This window comes from Hyperolius riggenbachi, chromosome 11 (genome assembly GCF_040937935.1).
Source record: "Hyperolius riggenbachi isolate aHypRig1 chromosome 11, aHypRig1.pri, whole genome shotgun sequence".
Classification (NCBI taxonomy): domain Eukaryota; kingdom Metazoa; phylum Chordata; class Amphibia; order Anura; family Hyperoliidae; genus Hyperolius; species Hyperolius riggenbachi.
In genome coordinates, this window is record NC_090656.1 from 96,970,041 (window position 1) to 96,989,647 (window position 19,607).

Genomic DNA, 19,607 nt, shown 5'->3' on the forward strand with positions numbered 1-19,607 from the left:
GTTTTTGACATTTATAATACTGGGTACAGTCATCTGAAGAAGACCGCTGGTATCTTCCCAATTATCAGTCCTTGCATTTACTCTTTGCAGAATGTTTTTCCTTTGCTTGCAATATACTTTAAAAGATGGTATTTCCACAATTGAAAACCAATGGAGTGGGCTGAAGTAGATTCTTATAAAGCTGAAATTCAGACAAACAAAAATTCCATATAAAATGTTCAGTTGCTTTCAACATACTGTTATTTTTAGTTTCTTGGCTTATAAAGTTGTAAATGGATGGTCGAGCTTTGTACCGCGATGTGGCCACTAAACTGTAGCGCCTTCCCCTCCGTTTGTAAGCAAGATTTTTCCTGATCAATTTACAATGAGCATACCCACTTTTTTTTATTGATGTATTTATTGAACCAATCAAAACTTATTCAAAGAGGAGCTGTCAGCCATACTATCTCAGAAAAAAAACATATATATGAGGAGAAAATAGAGAAGCAAAAAAGGACAACCCAGCGTGCCCTGCAACTGCCTTTGTGCATATCAAATTTTGTGTGTACCAAATAGGAGTCAGGTAAACTGGGGAATGATCATTTATCAACAAAGTAATAGTAATTTTGTAACTTTTGGATTGCCTGGTTAGCATCCTTTTTACTTGTTTACCAGATAGAAATAAAGAATGGATTTTATGCCGAACAGTTATTTTAAAGAGAACCCGAGGTGTGCTTGGGGGGGGCAGATGGGACACAGAGACATGTTCTCTGCCCCCACCACCACACTATTGGCAAACCAACACCCCACCCCTGACAATATTTGTCACCATCTTGGAGGTAAACATGTGAGAGAGGGATTCCCTGTTCAAAACGCCTGCCAGAGTGTTCCTGCATGGTTTCCTGAGCTGCCACTGGGCAGCTCTCTCTCCCTGGCCATGCTCCCTGCCGCCCTGCACGCTGTGAATGAGCGAATGAATCCCATTCCAGCATCGTGACCCAAAGCTCACAAAAGTGAAAGTGGCCCATTACGGCCCACAGGAGCTGCGGTCCACGCATTACGTCCTTTTATTACTACGCATTGGAAAGTCACGCGTGAGGACATCTTGTGGCCAAATAGTAAAATTACATCTACACATTTTTCCCATAAACAGACTTTTTTTTTTTTTTACATTTAAAATGAACCCCTTACCTCCCAGTGCTTCCATTCTGGCAGGAGATTCTTTGATTTACTAGCAGCAGATATACACTGTTTACAAGCAAACAAAGCTGGGATCTTGTCCTGATGACTGATGTGAGATCTGCACTAGTCCAGAGCAGAATTAATTAGATCACATTGTCCTACACAGATGGCGATGCGATCGCACACTGTTTATGCCGCTTTGCGCTGGGCAGCTGATCCCATTCATTACAGAGAATGTGCATCTTGCTGATCACACTCCATACACATTGCCGAAATGCGTATAGCATAAACAAGGCCTAATGCTGTTTTTCTCACTGTATAGTTGTGGCCTGAACAGGTTATGAAGTACACTGTGAAATGGAGGGAATCGGAAGGTTTGCTGCTGCAGTTTGACTTCCCCAACTTCACAAATAAAGAACTGTTTTGTTGGACTTTGCAATGAAAAATAGAAGGGGAACAGAGAGACGTTCTATAGAATTCTCACATTTCACTTCAGGTGTGCTTTAGCTTTAGATCTTGGAATCCCATTTTAAGGGTCTGCTCACACCAAAAGCCGTGTTTACAGCTCTGCACTGCCATTTACACATTGCTGCTTGGCTTTCAGTGCAGTTAAGTTCCCACTGCAGGATTGGTAAAGTAGATGAGCACAGTGAAACCAGTTTACAATCGGCTATGTCCATCCACTACTGGTTTGGTATTTGTTGGTGTCCATTGTAGCATGAACATGAAAAAGGGAGACCTAAGAGGCACATAGCCAAAGGAGTAGGAAAGCTGGAGAGGAAGTTCTAGGACCAGGAGGGAGAGCTGTGACAGCTTAAGGTAGCTGAAAATAGGTGGGGATGGCAAGATAGAAAGCCACTGTCTAATCAGCAGTGCAGACTGGGTCTTGTAGTGCAGAACAAGTCTACTAGCTAAAGATGTGCAAAATCGATGTGTGAACAGATCCTATAGAAAACTTAGGATCCGTCTACTGTCTGTTTTTTTTAATGCATCCATGCAGAATTGTTTTAGTCCTTGGAGTTGAGGCTGCACTGGTGTGTACATCTCCCCAGCTTTGCAGTAGTGACTACTTGTGTGTGCTGCTTGACACCTGTGTGACTAGGCCCTATCGTTGCAATCCTTTTGGTAGACAAAACGATTTATGCCTCGTTCTCACTATACGCCCTGCCGTGCGCATTTTGGCAGTATGTATAATGTGTGACACACAAGAATGGTAGAAGTGCATAGACAGCATTTCTACCGTTCCCATCATATGCACTGTGCAGCAGTGCAATGCGCTATCTCACTGCTGCGTGCATTTTTCGAGAATCGCAGAGCTGACCCATTCACTGTAATTAATGGGATCAACAGCACAGATGGCGTGTGATTGTACACGTTTTGTTCCAATCACATAGCCATATGCGCTAATGGGTGTGGACGAGGCCTTACATCTGTGTATTTCAATTGTATATTAGAGATGGTCAGTGAGCTATTAATACTTCATGCAAATTTGATATTCATTTTATGCAGTAAATTTGGGGATAGGGAAGGGGACAATAAGCTGGTATTCCCAAATCCAGTAGGTATATTTATAACCTGACCACCACAATTGTTTAACAATCGATCAACCGTGAAAAAGGGAAGCAATTTATTCATTACTATGTGACTTACAAAGCATAAAAAGTGTGCCTAGAAAAAAAAATCATTTTATGCAGCTTGCTATTAAACCAAGCAAATGCAGTAGCTGATAATTTTGATTGGTCTAGTTCCAAGCTGTATATATTTGCATAAATTAATAATTTTGCATCAACTTGAAATTGTTAGCAATTCTATGACCATTACTGCTGTATATTTAACAGTTTACTGTGAGTGAATCTGAAACCATGAACCTAATTTCTCACTCCAATTCCTCTTCTTTTCTTAATTTAGACTGATGAATTCCTTTCTGCCTGCCTTCAGAAGACAATATGAAGCATTGAAGCAGGCTGGTTTAGCCACTCCAGTTATAGAGTCAGATTTCCAGGAAGTTGAACACTTGGTACAGAGAGAGAAGGCAGTGGTATGGGCTGACCAGACCATTGCTGAAGACCAAGACAAATCTGATGTCCCAGACATTTCATCCATCATGTCTTTCCCGCATCTGACATACACACAGACTACTCCATGCCGTAAGATGATTTCTGATGTTTTACTGACTTTGCTTTTTATGTAATGCTGCACTTGCTAATCCTTGGGCTACTGTTGACTTTTCTTGTTAAAGTGGATCCGAGATAAACTTTTACTCATTGCATAATTGTGTTCCTTTCATATACTTTATAGGGCATTCCTCAAGCCAAATACTTTTTTTGTTTTAATACTTTAATTCCCTATAAACTAAACAAGCCTCGCCCACAGCTTTTCAGAGAGCCTTGGCACTCAGTCCCAGGTAGCAAGGGCTTATGGGAGCTCAGTCTGGGCAGGAGAAGGAGGAGGTTACTAGCCAGAGATTTCAGAGGCAGAGGGGAGGAGGAGGGGGAGTGACATTTTCCACAGGCTGAGGGTTCGAGATGCTATCAGCTTGCCTCAGTGTAGTGTGACAGAGCATGGCTGCCCTCATTGTATCACAGCAATAAATAAGCATACACCTTTGAAGCTGTTTGCAGCTAGACTTGCTGTGTACTTTAATATGTATGTATGTATGTGTGTGTGTATGTATATGTGTATGTCAGTATATTGGGTCTTTTGCCTGGCCTGCCATTCAAGAGAAACTTTCTGCTGAAACATAGTCCATTGGCAAAGCAAAGATCCATACTCATAGCTGCCTTAAAGCGGATCCGAGATGAAAAAGTAACTATAACAAGTAACACACACACACATACAGTGTGTGTGTGTGTGTGTGTGTGTGTGTGTGTGTGTGTGTGTGTGTGTGTGTGTTGTTATAGTTTTTCAGCTCGGATCTGCTTTAAGGCAGCTATGAGTATGGATCTTTGCTTTGCCAATGGACTATGTTTCAGCAGAAAGTTTCTCTTGAATGGCAGGCCAGGCAAAAGACCCAATATACTGCCACTTGTGGTCTACAGTGTCGTGTCTATGGCCAACTTTGCTTTCTGTTCTGTCAAAACAATTACCATGTTTTTCAGAATATAAGATGCACTTTTTCTCCCCAAAAAATGGGGAGAAAGTCACTGCTTATATTCCAAATACAGGGAGTCCTCGACTAAGGCCCGCCGATATAAATGACAGAACCGCCACATTGTCTGGGTACGCCCTTTGTCTTTGTGGCCCCCATGTCCACCTCCACTTTATTAAAAGCAGCAGCAGCGCGTCTCTCCTGATCCATCGGCCCCAACAGCGATCTTCTACCTCACTGTTCCGCCTAGTGCTGGCCACATGTAATGAAGCAATCGGCAGAAGCCTGCACTAGGAGAACAGTGATGGAGAAGACAGGTCTCTGATCGCCGATGGATCAGGTGCTGCTTTTGATTGTGCATAAGGGACCAGAGTGGACACACAAGAACGTGGGGAATGTGGGTAGACAAAGGAAGGACAAAAAATGACACAGGGTGAACAAAGACATGGGGACAAAAGAAGCACACTCTATGGACAAAAAGGAAAAAGGGGGGGAATGATGACACAGGGACAAGAGGACACAAAGGGGCATGGGGGAAGACACGGGGACACAAGAGGTACAATGGAGGCATGAGGTACAAGGGGGGCACAATACATCTACAAGACACCCCTGGACCATGGACACACCAAGTTTAGTATATATTTTAGATTGGTGAGCTGCACAGTAGCTGCATATTTGGCACTCTGTGTTTGGGCTTTCCGTTGACTGTAATCTGATGTAAGCATTATTTTTCCCTAGGAGAGAAGCCAGTACAGAAGACTCAAATGGTAGAAAGGCTCACACAGAATGAAAGCAACCTGGCAGTTGTAAAACCTTTTATCGCACTTAAAAGTAAGGTTTTTCTACTATTATTATTACAGCTTCTGCTATCGTTATTGCTATTATTCTAATTGCCATCATTGTTATTGCTGCCATTTCTGTTATTTGTCTTACCACCATCGAGCTGCAAAGAGTTTTTTTTACATCCATGCAATGATGTATTTTGCACCTGGTACCTTAGTACATTGGGGTTACACCCAGAAGTGAATGCATGAGGCAGAAACTGAAAATTTGAGGAAAAAAATGTTATTTGAACTTATGCCTCAACACAAATGGGCTTATTTTCACCAGTGGCCCACTGCTAATGGACACTTAGGATGTCTGTGGTGCCTTTTTGAAGTCTGTAAATGCCCCTCTCCTGTTCTTTTATGTAGGAGCTATGTAAATATTGAATTTATAACCTGACAAAGAGGGGATTTATTTTGTCTTCTTTTTTTGCTTTGTTTCGCTAAGTTCTAGTGTTTACCTGGCGAATGAAAGTGAACATCTGCAAGATCAGAAGAGAGAAGTACGCACAATTAGCTTTAGGGCCATTTTAGAATTCAATCTGCCATATTTTTTCCTACATTAGAAACTATAAATGTGGGTACACATTTATACTGATGTTTACTTTGAAGTTCTTTTATGCTGCACTTTGGGGTTTTTTTTTCACAGCGAGAGAAAATGATAAATGACATGTGGCCTATAGTGGTTTATAGATATGAGTGAAAATTAAATGCTTTAAATGGATGTTGAAATAACTTAATGATGCACCACAGCAACATACCTGTTTAGTGGAATGCGCTACATTATTCAGCATACCCAGTTTTGCAGAATGCTGGTTGCAGTAAAGTGTATCCGAGGTGGCATGAGGAGATAGACATGGGTATGTACAGTGCCAAGCATACAAATAACTAGGCTGTGTTCCTTTTTGTTCTTTCTCTGCCTGAAAGAGCCAAACATTTTCCGTAGGTCTTCCTGTGGCAGTTTTTCTCCAGTTGGAATGTAGTTGGACTGTAGGGCACTGCAAGCTAAAGCAAAACTAAAGGGCAATAGTTTGTTCATATTTGGCTTGAGACAATAGAACATTAAACTTCTTTTTTTAAGTTATAAACCTAATATAAACCTGTAAGATATCTTACTGGAGTAAGAAGATACAATTGTTTCTCATCAGTTTTCACCTTAGGTTCACTTTAAAGTTAAAGGGACACTGTAGGGGGGTCGGGGGAAAATGAGTTGAAGTTACCCGGGGCTTCTAATGGTCCTCCACAGACATCCTGTGCCCGTGCAGCCGCTCCCCAATGCTCCGGCCCGCCTCTGGTTCACTTCTGGAATTTCAGACTTTAACCACTTTACCCCCCCAGTGCTAAGTTTCTCCGTCCCTCTGCGCACCACTTCACCCCCAGGGATGGAGAAAGGCGCACTTGTTTGTTTACTGGCTGGGAGTGGGTGGGGACCTCTCGCACACACTCCAGCCAGCCAGCACAGCAGGTGACTAATTGGATGTTAGGAACAAGCGTTCCTAAATCCAATTAGACGTGCCGATTGCGGACACAATGGAGACTGCTTCAAACAGAAGCAGTCTCCATTGATAACAAAGAAATGTAAACAAACGTGCAGCGCGCGATCGCGCGCCCCCGCGCACACACCCCCGCTCTGCAGTGCAATGATTGGTTATGGGGACCCCAGTCCCCAATAACCAATCATCTCACAGTAAAAAATCAATGGAAGCAGCGCTGCAATGTACAAATCGCGCTGGTGCTTTAGGGGTAAAACCCCTCCGTTGTGAAGTGGTTAAAGTCTGAAAACCACTGCGCCTGCGTTGCTGTGTCCTCACTCCAGCTGATGGCACCAGGAGCGTACTGCGCAGGACCAGTATGGTCTGTGCCTGCGCCATGCGCTCCTGGTGACATCAGGGGAAGCGAGGACACGGCGACGCAGGCGCAGTGGTTTTCAGACTTTAACCTTCCTGGCGGTAAGCCCGAGCTGAGTTCGGGCTATGCCGCGCAGGAGGATATCTCAGCCCCTGGTGGGGCGATTCGCCCTATTTAAAGTGCTGTACACGCAGCTAGCACTTTGCTAGCCGCGCGTACAGCTTGATCGCCACCGCTCTGCGACGATCGCCCGCATGCAGCGGCGGAAGAGGGCCCCCCCCCCCCGCCAGAGCCCTGCGCTGCCTGGACCAATGAGTTCCAGGCAGCGCTATGGGCTGGATCGGAGGCGTCTGACGTCATGACGTCATGCCGATCGTCGCCATGGCGTCAGGAGAAGCCAAACGGGAACGCGTTATATACGCGTTCCCCTGTTTGCTATTGATGCCGGCGACTATCACACTAGAGGGACACATGCGCCCTCTGGTGGTGTTTCATGTAGCTACCACTCTGGTAGCTTTACATGAAACAAAATGGATTTCTGCCTATTTGGCAGAATAAATTAACCGCCAGGAGGGTTAAAGTCTGAAATTCCAGAAGTGGGCCGGAACATCGGTGAGTGGCTGCACGGGGGCGCAGGATGCCTGCGGGGGACCATTAGAAGCCTCGGGTAACTTCAACTCATTTTCCCCCGTCCCCCCTACAGTATCCCTTAAAAAAAAAAAATTCAATTCAGCTGGAGCCTGTGCACTGACGTTATTGTGGTTGGGCTAACCTGTTCGAGCAGAGGGAAAATTTGGACTGTAATTTTTCTTGAAATAAACCTTTAATGCCAAAAACAGCCCCCAGGTGCAGTAGCGGCTTTCCGATTTGGCTCAGGCTTAAATAGCTGTGTCCGATCGGGTCTGCTCTTTTGCGCAGACGACCTGCACAGTAGAGCAGACCCGATTGGGTTTTGCTATTTCCACCGGAGCCCAATGGAAAGCTACTACACCTGCGCTGGATCTCTGAAGATAAATATTGCTGCTGCGCCTGTGCAGTGCTTGTTGGGGAAATTTTCGAAGCAGCCAATGCTGGATCCCCGAGGCTACAGAGGACAGGGAGAAGCCTCATTAGGATCCTAAGGCTCCCCCCTTCCGAGAGGAGTACTCCCCATAGGGGCTGTTTTTGGTTTATTTGTTACAGGTGTACTTTAAACATTTAGTTAACATAGTTGGTATGTAACGCCCTCTGGGTGATTGCTGCTTAGCTAGATGTTACTATGATAGGTGCATTGCTGTTCGCTGCCACCCCAAGGTTTCTACAGTCACCTGCTAACATCTGATTAGAGTGACCTTCAGGTTATTAGTCCATTAGCTGTTCTTGTGAACCACACCTTATTTTTATTGAGGATTTATCAGACACAGGTCATACAGAATAAAAAAATAATTGTTTAAAGTGTATCTGAGGAGAAAAAGTGCCTCCTAGGGGCATAATTGCCTCGGGAGGGGAAAGCCTCTGGATCCTAAAGAGGCTTCCCACGTCGTCCTCACCAGAGGGGGATCCAGCGCTGGGACCCCTTGAAGATCTGCTTGTCGGAGCCTTGCGCAGCGGAAGTGCCAGCTCCAGTTGAAGCTTTCCCGTTTTTGGCTCGGCCTAAATAAAAATGAGATCTGTCAGAAGATGAGAACACTTGCACAGAAATGTGTGCATTATGGTTTCATGATATAAAGAAAAACAAATAATGATAAAACAAAACATGATATAAAGAAATGCAAATAATCTGAGCTGCTGCACGGTTATGCAAATTTATGCATCGTGAAATGGACCAATCAAATCCAGCCAAGGTTTAATTTGATTGGTACATTTTTTTTTCAAAACTGCATACATTTGCAAATAGAATTTGCCTAATCCTGCATAAACTCGGAATTATTTACATCTCATTGGCCATCCACAGGAAGCAACACTTTTTGCATATGTAAAAATGCAGTAGATCTATATTGCAGCCTACATTGTATCCATCAACTCCAATCCGAATCAGCGCTCAACAGAAAACTGGAACTAGTCTGTAGATATCTCCCAAGTGCCCCTTGGCAGCTCTGCTGTATGGGGTATGCAAGCAATCTAAATTAAAAAGGAGCAGTCTATGGTGCATAATTACAAATTTTAATGAAAGATAAAAAGTAAAGCACCTACAATAGGCGGGGGGCTACTTGCTTACCATATAGATCCTAATGGAGCTGACACTGTCTCCTCACAGCCTGCGGTATTTCCAATCTGTGGAAGGTGTAGCAACACCGAAATGCGTAATTACAGTGTACAGCGCTGCGATCTTCAGCAGTGCTGTACTGGGGAAAGCTGTGTGACACGACCGTCCCCCTGGGAGGCAGGAGAGGGATCGGCTATCATAGGCTGATGTCTGAGAGCCGATCGTTAAGATTGGCTGGCGGGTTTAAAAATAAATAAATAGTAAAATATATATATATATATATATATATATATATATATATATATATATATATAGAGTCAGGAAATATTTATAAAAACAAACCTTGGGGGAGCAATCAGAGCCCACCAACAGAAAGCTCTGTTGGTGGGCAGAAAAGGGGGGGGAATCACTTGTGTGCTGAGTTGTACGGCCCTGCAGCGAGGCCTTAAAGCTACAGTGGCCTAAATAGCAAAAAATAGCCTGGTCACAAGGGGGGTGTAAGCCTACGGTCCTTAGGTGGTTAACCACTTCACCCCAAAGGGTTTTTTTTTACCCTAACGGACAAGAGCAATTTTCACCTTTCAGTGCTCATCTACATTTGCCAATAGCTTAATCACTACTAATCACAATGAAATGATCTATATCTTATTTGGGCTTTTTGGGGTTGATATTTGTTTTCAGTAATTACTTTTTCTATGCATTTTAAAGGGAAAAACAATGAAAAAATACACCAATTCTCCAATTTCATCCCCTATAGTTTTAATATGAACACGACTACTGTGCATAAAAACCCACACATTTTATCTGCCTATTTGTTCTGGTTATCACAAGATTTTAATTACTGTATATTCCTGCGTATAAGACTACTTTTTAACCCTTGAAAATCTTCTGAAAAGTTGGGGGTCGTCTTATACGCCGGGCGTCATTGATGCAGGGTGATACGCCCTATCCTGTTACCGCCTCTCAGATCTCCCTGCTGAGGCAGCGCAATCTATTCTTCCATACTGCTCTGATAAACAGGTAGACAAGGAGAGCTGACCAGTCTACTTAACCCCCCTGGCGGTATAAAAAATTCCGCCAGGAGGGAGCACAGCAGTTTTTTTTAAAAAAAATTTTTTTTATTAGATCATGTAGCGAGCCCAGGGCTCGCTACATGATAGCCGCTACTCAGCGGCATCCCCCCGCTTCGATCGCCTTCAGCGATCTCCGATCAGGAAATCCCATTCAAAGAACGGGATTTCCTGGAGGGCTTCCCCGTCACCCTGGCGACGGGGCGGGATGACGTCACCGACGTCGGGACGTTATTGGGAGTCCGGAACCACCCCTCAGCGCTGCCTGGCACTGATTGGCCAGGCAGCGCACGGGGTCTGGGGGGGGGGGGCGCGCGGCGCGACGGATACCGGCAATCAAGCGCGGGGCTGTTTTAACCGGAAAAGTTGGGGGGTCGTCTTCTACGCCAGAATATACGGTATGTCCCTAGTACAAAGTATGGTAACAATATAGTATTTGGAAATAAAGGTGTATTTTTTTTCTATGGTGGGTTTTATAAGTCAGCTTGTCATTAAGTGGTTAAGCAAATTTATGTAAATTTTAATGCAAATATATGCAGCTTGAAATTGGACCCATCAATGTACACCTGGGTGGGACTTGATTGGTTCATTTTCAAGCTGCATATATTTGCATAAACATTTACATAAATTTGCATGCACTCAGAAGTATTTGTATGTCATTGATCATCCTTAGAGGCCACGGCGCTGTGAGAAGGGAATTACCGCAGGCTGTGAGGAGACGTGTCCGTTCTATTAGGATCTATCTGAAAAGCGAGTAACCTGCCCGCTTTTTGTAGGAGCATTGCTTTTTATCTTTCATTCAAATTTGAATTCATGCACCAGAGAGCACTCCTTTTTCATTTATATTGGTTACTTTGTATCCATCATTGCTATTTTCTGACCTATGCTCTACTGGCAAGTTAAACAGATGCAAACTAGACAAAGTAGATTTTATGTATGACCTCTGTTCCCAGAATCTAATAATTATTGGGCAGTTCCAAACACAGTGAAATGCAGAATTTACTAGTCCCACATAGACCTCTTAGCTGAGATTTTTTTTTAGAAGTGGTAAATATTATACTGTAGTTACCAGTGAAAAACAAAACATAACATTCCGTCTGCTGACCGCATATGCAAAACGGAAGAACTAATACCGACTAAGAGCGGCAACTGGTTCCAATATATTAAGGAACTGGTGTACCTTAAAGAGACTCTGTAACAACAAAAAGATCCCCTGGGGGGTACTCACCTCGGGTGGGGGAAGCCTCAGGATCCTAATGAGGCTTCCCACGCCGTCCTCTGTCCCACGGAGGTCTCGCTGCAGCCCTCCGAACAGCCGGCGACTGTGCCGACTGTTCAATTCAATATTTACCTTTGCAGGCTCCAGCGGGGGCGCTGTGGCTGCTTTCGCTCCGAAGGAGGCGGAAATACCCGATCTCAGTCGGGTCCGCTCTACTGCGCAGGCGCCGGAGACTTGCGCCTGCGCAGTAGAGCGGACCCGACGGCGATCGGGTATTTCCGCCTCCTTCGGAGCGAAAGCAGCCAGAGCGCCTGCGCAGGAGCCTGCAAAGGTAAATATTACGTCACCGCTGTACGGAGGGCTACAGCGAGACCCCCGAGGGACGCAGGACGGCGTGGGAAGCCTCATTAGGATCCTGAGGCTTCCCCCACCCGAGGTGAGTACCCCCCAGGGGACGTTTTTTCGTTACAGTTCCTCTTTAAGGCTACCAATAAAAAAAAATGTCCTAAATAAAATTTAATAAAACCTGCCTTTAAAACGAATTGCAGCAAAAATAGCTGAAGGCAATTATGTGTTTTATTTCTTGAAGTATGTCTTAGCTGTGAATAATCTTCTGTGAGAACGCCGTTGTCCTGCACTTGTGCAGATGATGACTCACCAGCTGTTTACAGGCTGGTAAGCCAATTACCCACGTCTTGTTTTTGCTGGTGTTCCATTCTCGGAACATGGGTAAAAGGGGGTAACTAAAACATCATATTTAAACCAGGGAAAACTCGTAATTGCTTTTTAATAAAGAATAGAATAAATGTTTTTAGGTAGCCTTGCTGCATTTTTACATGACAGGAAGCAGTGTGAAGCAATGCAGACTGCCTCAAGCTGCCTCTGGCCATGGGGCTGCGTGGTGCAGTACATCTGAATGGGGCCACATGTCCACTGCGCCAAAATCACTTATTGCAATTCATGTTTGAATACTGTTTTATAGTATATTTTAAGCATGACACCAGTGGATCCATATGGGGGTGATCCCACTAGCAGCATTCCAATTGACAAGCGTTCGTGATACACTGCTTGCAGCATTTCAGGCGGGGTACTGAATTGATCACATTCATGGCTACAGTAGCCAAATTGCGATCGCTCTGGGAATGGTGGTTAAATTGTGGCACTTCCATGAATCAGTAAATCGTGGGTGCTTTGTGATTGCTGCAAAGCCCTCATAGTGGGTCCCAGGCCTCAGAGATTGTGATTTTCAGCAGCAAAAGTAATTATTTTAGCAGTGTGCATCCCATAGTGAGATGAATGTACCTTTTTCACAAGGCCTCTTGTGTTAGATCACCTCAGGCAAGAATCTAGCTTGTGTACAAAGTCACCTGATAATCTGGCATGCTGAATCTTTAGGGATCCCTGAACAGCCGGAAATCGCTCATTCGCATGCAGCACATTGTCCCTCCTCTATCCTTCATAGCAACAGGCGTGTAGCTCGCTGGCAGCTGGATTTCATCAGCTCTGTGGCTTGTGCCAAATGCTTATGTTTTAGTTGGTAGCTATGTGTTTGAAGAGCACCTGGATCCTTAGCTGTGTCTTATTCGAGAGGGTCCTAGCTTTTCCAGTTTCAATTACTGTAAGGCTAGGTACACACCATGTAATTTTCCCATCAAATCAACTGGAAATTTCTCACCTGATTTTAAGCATGTCTGATCTGCTTCTAATCGAGAAAGGGATCAATTTTGTGCAGTACCGATCTCAAAATGTACCCTTTTCTCGATCATAAGCAACTTGGACATGCTGGAAATTGACAGGACTTTTCCCATGGACCTAAAGGGGGAAATTGAAGAGTGTATGTGGAGGCCCTGATCAATACTGTAATGCATTGGTATTATTCATTTTATGCTATTTTAAGATGCAGGCATGCTAACCCCACTGTGTATAGTCCAAGCTGTTACAATGTGTGTTATGGATGCTGCAGTTTGTGTGGGCTGCACCTGGCTCATTGTAATTGTGGACAGTGGCCGAGATGGCTTGTATTTTACAGCAAAATTAGTTATACAAGTACATGGCCTTATTGAGCTTAATTATTTTAAGCATACTTAAAGTGTACCTGAGGAGATATTTGACATGAGATAAGTGTGTGTGTGTGTACAGTACAAAACTGCCTGAAAGAGTTCATTTCTAGGCATGAAAGTGACAGCTTCTGTGTTGTTGGTACCTTGTGGGGAATATAGTAAGCCTCACTGATAAGCAAATTACAGCCATAAAGGTGGCCATACACTGGTTGATTTGCCATCAGATTCGACCAACAGATAAATCCCTCTCTGATCAAATCTGATCAGAGAGGGATCGTATGGCTGCCCTTACTGCAAACAGATTGTGAATCGATTTCAGCATGAAACCGATCACAATCTGTGGTGGTGGTGGCGGCGCTGTCGCTGCGCCCGCCTGTCACAGACCGCGAGCCGGTCTGCGGGTGGGGTAAATCGATCAGCGTCAGAAATCCTCTTACACGGTCATTTGTTCATCACGAAGGGTAACCCGCATTCGCAATTTGATGAACTGACTCGCGAAGGGAGCGTTCTGATACCAACCGAATCACTCCACACACATATACAATTCAAAGATCTGCCACCAAGCGAGTTACACAGCCCGCTACTGTAATTTTACTAGGACTTCGAGAACACTTTAGTAACCCCTAGCAGTATGCAAGAATCTGGGTCAGATCGTTATGTCTGGGCCGGGTTCTCGCATACGGGTTATAAAGGTGTATACTTCTATTAAACACAGGGTAGCGAGTTCAGGAGAATAGGTACGATTGTGTATGTTCAGCCACAGGTCATAACCGCTAAACGATTTTTAAACGTTTAATAACACAAATGCATTACATACAGTTATATACACCTATTAACATATAAAACACAGAGCTTCAAAATAAAAAAAAGGAATAAAATCAGAAAGTTCTTACTTAGTTAGCTGAGCAGTCAATTTGAATCATGAAGAAAATAGTCCAGTTTAAAAGTAGGCATTCAGTTTAAAAGTCCTTTGTATACTGCAGGCGCTGGCTCTCCTTAGCGCCGGCATAGACGTTCCTTAGTCGATGGAATTTGGAGAACTGGGTGGAGTTCCTTGCAAACGCTTTTTACTGACCAGAGTTTTGGGGCGGTCACTACCTGGAAAGTAGGTGTGTTGGAGGCAGGGTTACCTCCTGGCAAGTCAGGTTACCACCCACAGACTTGGAGCAAGGAATGTACCAATTATTAATAATTTGTGTAATTCCGCCCCAGATGGGTGCATCGCAGATCCGAGACCATATTCATAAGCAGCATGCGACTCTGTATTAAATGAGACTATACACGCCTAGTCTAACGAATTTGCTCTACGCATGCCGGATAAAGCGGTTTCTCAATTGATTCCTGATAGCTAGAGAATGATAATTCATGTGAATTATAGACCTGTTTCCTAGGTATCAGGAAATGTAATTTTGGTCTTGCTGTGACAAACCTATTTTGAATTATTAATAAGTTAACGTTCCCTTTGTGTGAAGCTATACGCTTGGAGGGAAATTTTGAATCTCAACCAGTTTGAGCTGGTTTTCCTTTTGGGGAAAGATGAGCTATGTACCAAATGGCTTCTCGGCAGGGGAGCTAGCCACGTGTGAATTCTGTCCTGACCTGAACAGGATGTGGGGGAGGTTACTGTACTCAGTAAGAGAGAGGGAAATTGACATTTATTGTGCATTTACCCAAGACTGACAGGAACTGTGCACGATTATGCGAAAGTCGATGGCGCTAGCGCACGGCTTTTCCGTAATGTTCGTCACATCTCCCTCCTACCAGCCGGACGCACAGAGTGGGTCTGCATGACCCGCTCTACGCGGCGCTTAGCTACTGACCGGGTTCTCGACTTCTTATCTGACTGCCCGTTAGACAACTCACCAGAAGCGTAAGGCCTCATGGTCCGGTGTGTCCCAGTGTCCGCTTTGCGGACGGTGCGATGCACACCAACAGGCTTACCTCTAAAGGCCTGGCTGGGTTTGCATAGCGCTTCCTGTAAGGGAGAGAGTCGTTGGCTGACATCCGGGTCACTTCCTGACTCTCGGGTGTCAGCCTGCGAATCTGGAAGCAGCGTAGCATACCCCTGCTCTAACTGACTACACCTTGGCACAACATTTTGGTCAGCACAACCTAGGTGAACATTAGAGCACAATTTTAAAAACGAATTTGCCTTCACCTGGGTGGCGAGGCTTGCCCCTTCTCCAGGAAGGATAGAGGGTGGACCTGTGGGCAGTTTTGCACTGGGTTGCTTCTGCAAGGGGAAGACATGCAAGGGTGAGACAGGGAAGGAACGGCCTGTCTCCACCAGCTGTTTGTTAACAGCAGACAATGGTGGAGCACTCTGGCTGTCATAGCAGGAGGGGAGGTCTAGGCCCCCAGCTGCCTGCTCTGACACCTGGCCTGCTTCCACTGCCCTGGACGGATATGACCCAGGCAAAACAAGACTGTTACCTCTTAGATTAGAGACTGTCACATTTAAACATACATCATTTTTAGCACTGTGAGATTCAGCATGAAAGCTATTAGCAACATCTGGTACAACATTAACATCACAGTTACGTTCATTTTTCACATGTACACAGGTATCTGGAACAACAGTGACAGGTTTAGAGTCAGACAAACCGTGACTAGACAGCTGTCCATTAGAAACAGGTACCGCTTCCTTCCCTCCTTCCCTAGGAGGGCTAGGTACCATTACCCTGGCTGCCTCCCTCTGTCCCACCCCAAGCTTGTACAGTACCTGAGTGGGTCCAGACTGGCAATCCGGGGTGTTGATCACAGGTTCATAAAAGGATCGTAGGGTGCCAAGATCGGTGCCCAACAGCACAGGCACTGGGATGTCATCTGTCACCCCCACAACTTTTGACTGGCGGCCCCTTCCCCAATCGAGAACAACACGAGCTTTGGCGATGCGTGCGTGTGTGCCACCAACTCCCAAAAGTGTGACACGCTCATTAGGCAGGAAATTCTCCCTGGCTACAAGATGAGAGCGAACCAAGGTAAGCTCTGCGCCTGTGTCGCGGAAACCAACAGCGATCTGGTCGTTAACTTCCACGACTTGATGATTTCCGGAAAGTCGAGGATTTGCTGCTCCCATGACGAGGTAGGCGTGTGCAGTAGAGGATGCGCTAGCCACTTCTGCGCTAGGCTCTGGAGACGGCGTCCTCACCTCGGGGCAGGCAGACTTGAGGTGTCCTCTCTGTCCACAGTGGTAACACTTCGGAACATATGTGGCATCAGGCGGATGAGTAGCAGGTGCAGCATCCGGCCTCTGTGGCTGTGGGACCCGATTCCCACGGTTAGCAGGGGGAGGAGAGCTGGGTTGCATAGGTCTCCCCCCTCTCCAGCTCTGGGCTGGAGGTTTGCGGCTGTCCGGCACACGGGTGGCCACAAAAGTGTCTGCAAGTTCTGCGGCAGCTTTGGCGGATTCAGGCTTCCGCTCCAAGACAAACTGCCGGACATCTGGAGTGCAGCAGTTCAGCAACTGCTCCTGCACGATGAGGTCCTCCAGACCTTGGTGAGAGTCTTTTTTGAGGCCCCGTGACCACTGCCTGAACACAGTCAGCAGGCGACTCTCCAGGTCGGTGTAAGAGTCGGTGGGGCCTTTCTGCAGGGAGCGAAACTTTTTGCGATAGACCTCTGGGGTCAACTGATATTTGGCGATAATTGCAGCTTTTATCGCAGCATAGTCATTGTCTTTCTCAGCGGGTAAGTCCACAAACGCCTCAAGCGCTTTGTCCCGCAAGTTGGGTGTCAGATATCTCGCCCACTGCTCCTGGGGCAGATGATGCTGACGACAAGTCTTTTCAAAGGAGTGTAAATAAGTGTCCGGGTCGGTTCCCTTCTCCATTTCTGGGAACTTAAACTTTGGAGTCCCAAACGGGCCTGCTGTGGGCCGGGGTTCCGGAGCACTTTGCGAGGGATTTTGGCCTTGCGCTCGCAGGTTGGCCATTTCAAGGTCATGTCTGCGTGCGGCTGCTCTCTCCTCTCTTTCCGCTTCTCTCTCAGCAAGCCACCGGCGCTCTGCCCGTTCCGCTTCTCGCTCTGAGGCTTCCATTTCCGCCTGGCGTTCCGAGGCTTCCCGTTCCGCCTGGCGTTCTGCACGGTCAGCATTTTCTCTGACAATCTGCATGTACAGCTCAGGATTTGTATCCGCCAGTCTTTGTAAAGCATGCTGCATTCCAGCCTCAGGAACACAGGAACGGTTGGCATGGGCGGGCTCCTGCCGGCCACCATGCTCCTCAGCAGTTACAGCGACCGGTTCAGACGCGGTACCGTTTTCCTCTGGGTCTGGAAGTGGGTTGCTTTGCTCCAACCGCTCACTTTCCTCTGCCCCAGTTACAGCACCGTCTGAACCAGGAGTGTGCTCTCCCAGCATCTGCTCCGGCTGGGTATCCAGTCGCAATAAGTCGTCAATCAATTGCGATTTCTTTTTTCTATACGTCATAATGCCTTTTTCCTCACACAAGTTTGCTAGGTCTGCCACTGACATTTTCTTGTATCTTGCTGCAGCCATTTTTGCCAAATAAAAGATAGGATAGCAAAAGAGATTGGGGGGGGAACTCTGTGCTACACGTTTAGTCTATATAAATGGTAATGCACCGGTTATCGACCACAGATTTTTGATCTGTTCTGGCAGGTTAATCAAATAACGTTGCCGTTGATGTTCTGAACATACACAAATCCCAAAAAGCTGCCAACCAGATGTCACAGACCGCGAGCCGGTCTGCGGGTGGGGTAAATCGATCAGCGTCAGAAATCCTCTTACACGGTCATTTGTTCATCACGAAGGGTAACCCGCATTCGCAATTTGATGAACTGACTCGCGAAGGGAGCGTTCTGATACCAACCGAATCACTCCACACACATATACAATTCAAAGATCTGCCACCAAGCGAGTTACACAGCCCGCTACTGTAATTTTACTAGGACTTCGAGAACACTTTAGTAACCCCTAGCAGTATGCAAGAATCTGGGTCAGATCGTTATGTCTGGGCCGGGTTCTCGCATACGGGTTATAAAGGTGTATACTTCTATTAAACACAGGGTAGCGAGTTCAGGAGAATAGGTACGATTGTGTATGTTCAGCCACAGGTCATAACCGCTAAACGATTTTTAAACGTTTAATAACACAAATGCATTACATACAGTTATATACACCTATTAACATATAAAACACAGAGCTTCAAAATAAAAAAAAGGAATAAAATCAGAAAGTTCTTACTTAGTTAGCTGAGCAGTCAATTTGAATCATGAAGAAAATAGTCCAGTTTAAAAGTAGGCATTCAGTTTAAAAGTCCTTTGTATACTGCAGGCGCTGGCTCTCCTTAGCGCCGGCATAGACGTTCCTTAGTCGATGGAATTTGGAGAACTGGGTGGAGTTCCTTGCAAACGCTTTTTACTGACCAGAGTTTTGGGGCGGTCACTACCTGGAAAGTAGGTGTGTTGGAGGCAGGGTTACCTCCTGGCAAGTCAGGTTACCACCCACAGACTTGGAGCAAGGAATGTACCAATTATTAATAATTTGTGTAATTCCGCCCCAGATGGGTGCATCGCAGATCCGAGACCATATTCATAAGCAGCATGCGACTCTGTATTAAATGAGACTATACACGCCTAGTCTAACGAATTTGCTCTACGCATGCCGGATAAAGCGGTTTCTCAATTGATTCCTGATAGCTAGAGAATGATAATTCATGTGAATTATAGACCTGTTTCCTAGGTATCAGGAAATGTAATTTTGGTCTTGCTGTGACAAACCTATTTTGAATTATTAATAAGTTAACGTTCCCTTTGTGTGAAGCTATACGCTTGGAGGGAAATTTTGAATCTCAACCAGTTTGAGCTGGTTTTCCTTTTGGGGAAAGATGAGCTATGTACCAAATGGCTTCTCGGCAGGGGAGCTAGCCACGTGTGAATTCTGTCCTGACCTGAACAGGATGTGGGGGAGGTTACTGTACTCAGTAAGAGAGAGGGAAATTGACATTTATTGTGCATTTACCCAAGACTGACAGGAACTGTGCACGATTATGCGAAAGTCGATGGCGCTAGCGCACGGCTTTTCCGTAATGTTCGTCACACCGCCCACATACATTACCTGCTCTGGCCAGCGCGACTCCCCCTCTGTCCCCGCAGCTTCTTGTCTGGCTGGCTTGTCTTCACTGAACTTC

General features: G+C 45.6%; 1 protein-coding gene across 1 annotated transcript in view; it reads left to right on the plus strand.

Moving 5' to 3' along the window:
• KIF18A (kinesin family member 18A) overlaps nucleotides 1-19,607 on the plus strand; it is a 189,645-nt gene that overhangs the window by 146,081 nt on the left and 23,957 nt on the right. Inside the window, exons 13-14 of the mRNA XM_068261422.1 lie at nucleotides 3,070-3,308; nucleotides 4,988-5,080. Coding sequence (XP_068117523.1) covers nucleotides 3,070-3,308; nucleotides 4,988-5,080 — 332 coding nt within the window. The remainder of the gene's footprint in view (nucleotides 1-3,069; nucleotides 3,309-4,987; nucleotides 5,081-19,607) is intronic.